The following is a 9,694-nucleotide window of genomic DNA, read 5'->3' as shown; positions in this document are numbered from 1 at the left end:
GCAGATCTGATTCAGCTTCAATCCACATGACCATAAGCTTGATTAGATATTTTCTTTTTACAGCGACGAATACTTGGATTAATAGGCGCATAGACTGACATAAAGGGATATATCTCCATTTACTAAACTAAATAATAACACACACATGAATTGTTAATTGTAAACGGTAAATCTTCATTCACTTCATTCCAGAGAACTTTGTAAATACAGATCCACAACGTAACATCACGGTAACAATCTCACGGTCAAAAACGAGGACAGTAGCAGGAACCACAGTAAACCATAACGGAACTTCAACCAAACTTAGAACCATAAATTTCAAACCAAAAAATAAATCTAAAGGCAACGGAAAATCTAACTCCTCCAGTTTCCTTCAGAGCCACCACCGTAACCACCTTCACGACGGCCACCTCCATAACCGCCGCCGCCACCACCACCATAACCACCTTCACGACGGCCACCTCCGTAACCGCCGCCACCACCGTATCCACCTTCACGACGGCCACCACCTCCGTAGCCTCCACCGCTACCACCACGGTAACCGCCACCGCCTCCACCTCCGCCGCTTCCGCGAGACTGAGCTTCGTTGACGGTGATGTTACGACCGTCAAGGTCCTGGCCGTTCATCCCTTCAATAGCGTCCCTCATGGCTTTCTCATCCTTGAAGGTAACAAATCCAAATCCTCTAGATCTACCAGTTTCTCTGTCATTGATAATCTGAAAAATTCAAATATCATTAAAAAAACACATCAGATCTAACCAGATCTACAACATAACATCCAAAAATAGGTAAATCCATAAAATATAAAATAAAAAAAATAGGGGAGAAACATTAAAATCGATCTATCTTCATCTCTTGTATAAACAGAGGAAGACGGAACGTACCGTTTCGGGGAAAGTGGAATAATAGTAACAAACAGTAACAGTAACAGATAAACCAGAGAGTAGTAACAGTAACAGTAACAGAGAGAGTAGTAACAGATCAATTTTTCCAGTAACAGAGGGTCAACGAAGCCGATTCAAATCGGCTCGAATCCGATCTCTGCTCTGTTTTGCAACAGACCTTCGAGTCGAGAATTTCGCCGAACTGAGAAAAAGCCTCCCCAAGTGTTTGGTCGGTGGTAGCCCATGCTAGCCCACCGACGAAGCACCTGTATTCAACTTCTGCCATTTTTTTTCCTAATTAATAAGAAGAAACCCTAAAAACGAAGTAAAGAGAGAGAGCTGTGGTGAAGAGAGTAGAAAATGCCGGTTTTTATAGGCTGGTTGAGGAGCCTGGGTTTGGGTCTAGGGCTGGTTAAGTTAACCGAGCACGGCGGTTATTTTCCTAACTTCAATACAACTCGGGTTAGGGGTCTGGTTAAAAAAAATTGTCCGTTTCGTTACGGAAAAAACTCCGTTTCTCGCTTATTTTTGTCACTTTCTTCAATTTGTTCTGACACACAAATAATTCATATTCACTGCACAGTTAGAATAATACCACAAATGTTTTAGATGTAAGTTGGCCAAATACGTACAAAGACCCTTAAACTTGGCACAAAATTTCATTTTTGCACCTTATCTCAAGCATGTTCCAATTGGGCGCCTCATGTACTCTTAAACTGTGTCATTTAAACCCCTCTTGACTTGCCAACAAAAAATATTGGATGCGTGAACTATACGCGTGTGATGTGGCAAAAAGGTCAAATGAAAACAAGCCAAGTGGCTCTGAGTAAAATTTCTGAGCTAAAAAGAACACTATTTTGAAACAGCCCATGAACCCCACGACCCTTTTATTGCCATTGCGTCATTTCTTCCTGGAATCCCTCTCCTCCATAGAACCCCTCACCATTTCTAGACCAGCTTCTCCCACTCCCCCGTGCACACATCTATTTTGCCTTAAAGACTGATGGATTGTCCAGGGCGATGAGTATTTAAACTTCAGGAGAAAATTTAAACAGAAAGGGAATAGGTTGCACTTGAGTTTGGTTTTAGTTGAGTCTTTGAAAAACTAGTTTTGGAGAAATAAAGAAAATAATGAATGTTAAGACTAGATTTTGAGAACGATTTGTTAAATGTACGAGTTAGTTTTTTTAAAAATCTATATCTACAATAGATTGTTTAGTTCTCCAAAAGCATTTACACTCAATCTTGAAATTCCAAACTTTATTCATGCTTCTAATTTTGGTTCTTGAAAATATTTAGAGTACAGTTTTACTTTATGACACGAAATTATCACATCATTATTTAATAGGAAAATGTCCAATAATATCTTTAAACTATTGGATATAGCTCAATTTTGTCCTCCGTTAGCAAATTGGGCTATTAATATCCCTCATGTTAGCAAACTGGACCAATAATGTCTTCATTTTAACGGCAGTCCACATAAGCCTTCTCAAAGGCATTAATTAGCTGATGTGGCATCCACATAAGCGGATATCACTTAAGTTTGCTCCAATAACCCATTAGCCCATAAAACAAATACCCAGTTATCAATCAAATATTATTGGACCTTTTCCCATTTTTCCCATCATGAAATATAAGATCAAACATAACAAATAAGCCTGATCAAAGATAATCAATCAAAATATAGAGAAAAATAAGAATAAAAATTTCAGACCCAGATGCTACAGTATCATCATCTTCAGAAGAAGAGGAACAAGAAAAGAGACCATCAAAAAAGAAGCCAAAGCTCACTGTTCATGAAAACTTTCAAGGTAAGGTAAAGATTGGGTTCGAAAAAGAAAATAGGGAGAATATTGTGCTGAATTTAGAAACTCATTTAACAATTGGAAAATGTCCAATAATATTTGATTGATAACTGGGTATTTGTTTTATGGGCTAATGGGTTATTGGAGCAGGCTTAAGAGAGATCCGCTTATGTGGAAGCCACGTGGATGTCATGTCAGCTAATTAATGCCTTTGAGAAGACTTATGTGGACTGCCGCTAGAATGAAGGCATTATTGGTCCAGTTTGCTAATGTGAGGGATATTAATGACCCAGTTTACTAATGGAGGACAAAATTGAGCTATATCCAATAATTCAAGGATATTATTGCACCTTTTTCGTTATTTAATGGACATTACTGTATAAAAAAATCAATGAAGCTTTTCCAGCAATGAATCTGGGAAGATGAAGTATAATGAAGCTGATCTTTTTTATGAGAAATTATTGAAAAATATATTTATGAGAAAATATATGGAAATTTGTTAGGAAATTATTGGTGAAAACATAAAGTGGAAGAGAGGAAGGTGATGGAAGTTGTCAAAAAATTCGCCGGACTTCAATGTGTAGCGAGCACATCATGCCACATTAGCATGAAAAGAATCCAAGTTTAGGCAAAAGAGTAACTTAGCAAACCATTTCACGCGCTAAAAAGATGGGTAAAACACGCATCATGCCACATCAGCAATGCGAGTTTAAATGACACAGTTTGAGCATACATAAGGTGCCCAATAGGAACATGCTGGAGATAAGGTGCCAAAATGAAATTTCGGGCAAAGTTTAGGGTCTGTGTATGTATTTGGCCAAACTTCCATTGAGGTCTCGTTTTCAAAATTACGTGATAAACCAAAATACACATTTTAAGTCAGTGGTGTGGAACATCACTGTCTCTACTACTGGTTTTGGCAATATGCATGAACTTAATAGGAAGTAAAATCTTTTTTAGAGTTCCAACTCTATGTATATACTAGTTCGAATTTCAAATAGAGAAAAATACTTACAGGTTTAGTTATTTGTTATACAATAATAAGATCGTGACATGTTTTTTGCATATGATTTATTGATTAATCGTGATTATTTAATATGTATTTTCATGTTATTATTTAACCGATTATTAATATAATTTGATATCTGTATAAGATCTGAATAATTTTTTCTCCAAATGTGCTTGTATTTGCATGTGTACTAAGTTCGTATTTCAGAAGAAAAATGTGGTCATAATGTGACAAAATAGAGTAACGTAATTTAAGAGAAAACAACGTGAATAGTAACTAAAAATAGTATTCCTCCATAAAATCATACTCCGCTAAGAAGGAGAAATGGAAGTAATACCAATCACGTACAGATTTAGGAATATCAGGGGGAATATGCGACTGCCGTTAATTTACGCTGGCAACAACAGATGACCTTTGGTGGCTAACCAGGGTTAAACCTGGGTTTGAACTTCCAAGATATTTTAGACAAACCCCGCCTGGCACGGCGCTGCCCATAAAATATCAAGAGATAAAGATATTTATACAGTAAGCTCCGTGTTGGTGGTTTATGCTTTTGTACAGCTGGGTCCACCAAATTATTGATTTAAATTACTTACTCCAATTGCAATTTGATTCTTGTGGATTCAGATTTGATTTTTTTAGACAATCATACCTTATATGATATTTAATATTATTGTGAATCTAGATTTAAAGACGAATAGGAGTAAGGGTCCTTAACGTTGAGACTTGGGAGATAACAGAAGAAGCAAGATGACCTCATTATGTCCACACAATTGCACACCCTTTATAATAGGAAAACTTGTTGTATTTAATAATGCATAAACTATTCTCACTTTCATCTTCCCCTTACTCGTTCTCTATTGTGTTACTACACATATTCATCCTTTTGATAATTTTTTCTTCATATTTTTAATTTTTTTTATCGTAACTTTTTTTTCCTGAATTTAATGTTAATCTCTTATTCGTCATGCTTGAACTCGATAAAACTAGTCATTTAGTGTAAATGATGAAATGAGGTTGTTTCACAAATAATATGTTGAATATAAATGAATTTAATTACATATATGAATAGTTGAGCAACATTGGCTAGGTCTGTCGAAAGTTGAAACGACAAAATTAGTGATTTTTTTTTTTTTTGCAAGATAGATAGAATAATATAATATTAAGGCTTTTTTGTCTAGCAAAACTTATGAACAATTTAAAAAAAAAAATTGCAAGTTTTGCCAACTTGGAAAAATATGTGAACAATTTGTATTAAAGCTATACTTGTCCTTCATCTTGTACTCTAGATAAGTTTTGCAGCAAAAGTTGTAAACAAGGTGAGTTTGACCAATACAGCAAGACTTGTGTCCCAAAATTATGCTCAAAATGTTATGTATAGAATTCTATTTAGAGTGAATGTCTATCTTGTAAAGAATTTTACTTTGTGGCTAAGTCATTTTTCCCCTATAAATAGAGGGGTCTTACCCCATTGTAAATCATCCCAAAATTCAATAAGAATTTCCTCTCTCTCTTTCTCTGCAATATTGTTCTTCTACTTTTATTGTTTCACAACACGTTATCAGCACGAGACTCTACCGTCTCAAGAAGCTCTTTGAGAAGATTAAGGTATAACTTTTCTCCTCTTTTTAATTATGACTGACATTATGAAAAGAAAGTTCGTTGCCCTTGAAATTTCGGGCAAGAACTATATGACATGGGTGTTGGATGCTGGAATTCATTTAGATGCAATGGGTCTTGGAGACGCCATTAAAGACAAAACTAAAGCATCCACCCAAGATTGTGCTAAGGCCTTGATTTTCTTGCACCATCACCTCGATGAAGGGTTGAAAATAGAATATCTCACAGTCAAAGATCCACTTGCTTTGTTGAATGGCTTAAAGGAAAGATATGACAACTTAAAGTTGGTCACTCTTCCACAAGCACGATATGATTGGACTCATCTGAGGCTCCAAGACTTTAAGTCTGTTTCTGAATATAGTTCTGCAATGTTCAGAATTACTTCTAAATTGAAACTTTGTGGAGATACTATCACTGATTATGATATGTTTGAAAAAACGTTCACAACGTTTCATGCCTCCAATATGGTCTTGCAATAGCAATACAGAGAGAAAGGTTTCAAAAAGTACTCTGAGTTGATTTCTCTTCTCCTCGTGGCTGAGCGAAATAACGACTTGCTTATGAGAAATCACGAAAATCGACCCACTGGGTCTACACCATTGCCAGAAGTGGATGAGGTGTATTCCCATTAGGCTAAGCGTGGAAAAGGCTGTGACTCTATTCGTGGTCATGGTCGTGGTCGTGGCCGTGGTCGTAGACAAGGAAGAAATTTTCCTAGTGTTAGTCACCCCCAAAGAAAAATAATCACCAAAAGTGGAAAGGAAAAGATGAGAAGCCAAAGGCAAATGGTTCAGAAACTGAATGTTATTGTTGCGGTGGAAAAGGGCATTGGGCAAATATTTGTCGTGTACCAAGACATTTGGTTGAGCTTTATCAAGTATCTCTAAAGAATAAAGGCTTTGAAGCCAATTTTGTCTCTGACAATGATTTTGACGTCACCCACTTGGATGTGGCAGATTTCTTTGAGCGCCCTGATGGAAAAATAGACCATATGATCGGTGATGGATCTGTGGTTAAAGAAGATTGAGCAGTTTGATTTTATTTTTATTTTGCTTATTTGTATTAGTTAGTGAATAAACATCATGTAATGATAATTCTTTACATGAGTAGTAGTCATTAGTATCAATTCATATTATTTATTTTATGGAATAGTGTTAGTATTCGTTTTAAACAATGTTTCAGTTTTCTTAGCTTTCAAAGATTAATATATATTTTTTATTAAAGTAACGTTATGATTTGCAAATAACCAAGAGGTTATGTGAAGGCTACTTAAAATTTTTTTCCAAGGAAATTCAAATCTTTATTTTTTTTGCAACTGACATGCTAAGTTGCTAATTGTACGAAAAAATTTCAGCATCACACAAAAGGCACATGTTCATTTGAACCATTACAGTTTCTTTCATAAACAAAACTTGGTTATGTCACAAACGCCAATACGGATTTCCGCTCAATCAATTAATCATAATTCATTCCTAAATTAGCGTATGCCAGTTTGATTAAATCTGACACATTAATTGAACAAGTCAATGAGTATATTTTTTGATCCAATCTCGTCTGTATTTTCCTATTGTGCAAGACTATTAAGTCATTCAATGAAAGGCATAATTATATTTTTTTCTATGTAATTGTTCATATTATAAACAAAGTTTGCTCGAAATTGCATTATAAGTTATTATTGAGTTATTGACTTCACTTTTCCTTTATCTTTGAAAATACTTATATTTATTCATATATTTTTTTGTATGTCAACCTATGGGAAGCAAATATGGATATTCCACAAAACAAACTTGGATCAAAGTTCAATTGTAAAAATATTTGTTTAATTGATTCATGTACGACACATACAATATTCAAAGAGAAGAAATATTTCTCTCATTTAAGTATGTGTAAGGCAGATGTTACTACAATTTCTGGTAGTACTAAATTAATTGAAAGCTCTGGAAGAGCTACTATAACCCTGCCTAAGGGAACAATACTTATTATAGAGAATGCAATGTTCTCCTCCAAGTCCAAGAGGAACTTGTTGAGTTTTAAAGATATCCGTCGAAATGGATATCATATTGAGACAATAGATGAGAATAATCTTGAATATCTCATCATTACCAAGAATGTCTCTGGCCAAAAGAGGGTTATTGAGAAGTTCCCATCTTTATCTTGTGGCATGTATTGGACAAGAATTAGTGCAATTGAGGCACATTCTACCGTAAACCAAAAGGTTACTGATTCCAATACTTTTGTACTTTGGCATGATCGATTGGGACACCCTGGATCAATTATGATGAGACGAATTATAGAAAACTCAAATGGGCATTCATTAAAGAATTTAAAGATTCTTTTAAATAATGAATTTTCTTGCACTTTTTGTTATCAAGGCAAGTTAATTATTAGACCATCACCAACAAAGGTTGGAATTGAGTCCCCTGCGTTTTTGGAACGCATACAAGGAGACATTTGTGGACTTATTCACCCACCTAGTGGGTCGTTTAGATATTTTATGGTCCTAATAGACGCATCTTCTAGATGGTCTCATGTGTTCCTATTGTCATCTCGCAACCTCGCATTTGCAAAATTAATGGCACATATAATTCGACTACGGGCACAATTTTCCGATAATCCAATTAAGTCTATTAGACTTGATAATGCTGTTGAGTTTTCATCCCAAGCATTTAACGATTATTGCTTATCAATTGGCATAAAAGTGGAATATCTTGTAGCTCATATTCACACTCAAAATGGTCTTGCATAGTCTTTAATTAAACGTCTGCAATTGATATCAAGACCGTTACTCATGAAAACGAGGCTGCCCACTTCTGTTTGGGGTCACGCCATTTTGCATGCAACAATGCTAGTTCGTCTCAGACTGACAAATTATCATAAATTTTTCCCGTTGCAATTAGTTTTGGGTCATGAACCTAATATATCGCATTTAAGAATTTTTGGATGCGCAGTATATGTGCCTGTAGCACTGCCATATCGCACCAAAATGGGTCCGCAAAGAAGGTTAGGAATATATGTTGGGTTTGAATCACCTCCATTATTTGATATCTTGAAACATTAACAGGGCATTTATTCACTGCTCGATTTGCAGACTGTCGATTCGATGAGACACTTTTCCCAAAATTAGGGGGAGAAGTTGGTGAAACCAAACATGAAATTTTGTGGAAAAATCTATCATTATCTCATCTTGATCCACGTGCCTCTATTTGTGAAAAAGAGGTGCAAAAGATTATCCATTTGCAGAGAATAGCAAATCAAATGCCAGATGCATTTACGGATTTGAAAAGGATAACAAAATCACATATCCCCGCAGAGAATGTTCCAATCCGTATTGATGTCCCTGTTGGACAATCTTCTAGTGTCATAGCAAATAAGTCAAAAGTGCGCCTAAAACGTGGTAGACCATTAGGTTTTAAGGATCGAAATCCTAGAAAAAGAAAAACAAATTATCAAAATGACACTATGAAAGAATCTTACGAAGAAATCCACGATTTAATAAATTTTGAGATTCATGAGGAAACCACTGAGCCCGAGACTCAAGAAAATAAGGAACTATCAATAAATCCAATCGATATTGAGACAAATTTGAATCGAGTGGATATAGTGGTGGATTATGTCTTTGCATATAATGTTGCATCTAGCATTATGCAAGAAAGTGAGGATCTTGAACCTCAATCTGTTGGAGAATGTCGACAAAGACTAGATTGGCCAAAATGGCAAGAAGCAATCCAATCAGAGTTGAATTCACTTGCAAAACGTGAAGTTTTTGGGCCTCTAGTCCAAACACCTAATGGTGTTAAGCCTGTTGGCTATAAATGGGTCTTTGTACGCAAGAGAAATGAGAAAAATGAGGTACAAAAATATAAGGCACGCCTTGTCGCACAAGGATTTTCACAAAGGCCTGGTGTCAATTATGAAGACATATTCACCCGTTATGGATGCTATAACTTTCCGTTATCTCATTAGTTTTGATGTCCATGAAAAGCTTGACATGCATTTAATGGATGTGGTTACCGCCTACCTTTATGGCTCACTTGATAATGAAATATATATGAAAATTCCCGATGGATTTAAAATGCCAAACGCAAATAATTCAAAGTCCCGGGAAATGTTTTCAATCAAATTGCAAAGATCGTTGTATGGTCTAAAGCAATCAGGATGAATGTGGTATAATCGTCTTAGTGAGTATTTATTAAAGGAAGGCTATATAAATGATGTCATTTGCCCATGTGTTTTTATAAAGAAAACAACATCGGAATTTGTTGTACTTGCCGTATATGTTGATGACATAAACCTTATTGGAACTCCTATAGAACTCCAAAAGTCAATTGATTATTTAAAGAAGGAATTCGAGATGAAAGATCTCGGAAAGACAAAA

At 35.6% G+C, this 9,694-nt stretch overlaps 2 protein-coding genes across 2 annotated transcripts; one reads left to right on the top strand and one right to left on the bottom strand.

Moving 5' to 3' along the window:
• Window positions 1–150: 150 nt before the first annotated feature.
• Window positions 151–1,272, bottom strand: LOC104224659 (glycine-rich RNA-binding protein). The gene is made up of 2 exons (XM_009776341.2): window positions 1,064–1,272; window positions 151–717 (listed from the first exon to the last, which is right to left on the bottom strand). Exons 1-2 carry the CDS (start codon window positions 1,169–1,171, stop codon window positions 355–357), a joined length of 471 nt encoding a protein of 156 aa, XP_009774643.1. The 5' UTR covers window positions 1,172–1,272; the 3' UTR covers window positions 151–354.
• Window positions 1,273–5,333: 4,061 nt separating this feature from the next.
• Window positions 5,334–6,346, top strand: LOC138877636 (uncharacterized). Its single transcript, XM_070157263.1, has 2 exons — window positions 5,334–5,786; window positions 6,074–6,346. The coding sequence occupies exons 1-2, from the start codon at window positions 5,334–5,336 to the stop codon at window positions 6,344–6,346; spliced, it is 726 nt and encodes a 241-aa protein (XP_070013364.1).
• Window positions 6,347–9,694: the final 3,348 nt, after the last annotated feature.

This window comes from Nicotiana sylvestris, chromosome 1 (genome assembly GCF_000393655.2).
Source record: "Nicotiana sylvestris chromosome 1, ASM39365v2, whole genome shotgun sequence".
NCBI lineage: Eukaryota > Viridiplantae > Streptophyta > Magnoliopsida > Solanales > Solanaceae > Nicotiana > Nicotiana sylvestris.
This window is presented reverse-complemented; position numbering and strand designations above follow the sequence as displayed.

Coding starts and splice junctions, on each gene's coding strand:
- LOC138877636 (XM_070157263.1), top strand. CDS start 5,334: ATGACTGACATTATGAAAAGAAAGTTCGTTGCCCTTGAAATTTCGGGC. Junction 5,787..6,073: donor CGTTTCATGCCTCCAATATG/GTCTTGCAATAG, acceptor AATCACCAAAAG/TGGAAAGGAAAAGATGAGAA.
- LOC104224659 (XM_009776341.2), bottom strand. CDS start 1,171: ATGGCAGAAGTTGAATACAGGTGCTTCGTCGGTGGGCTAGCATGGGCT. Junction 718..1,063: donor GCGAAATTCTCGACTCGAAG/GTCTGTTGCAAA, acceptor TGAATTTTTCAG/ATTATCAATGACAGAGAAAC.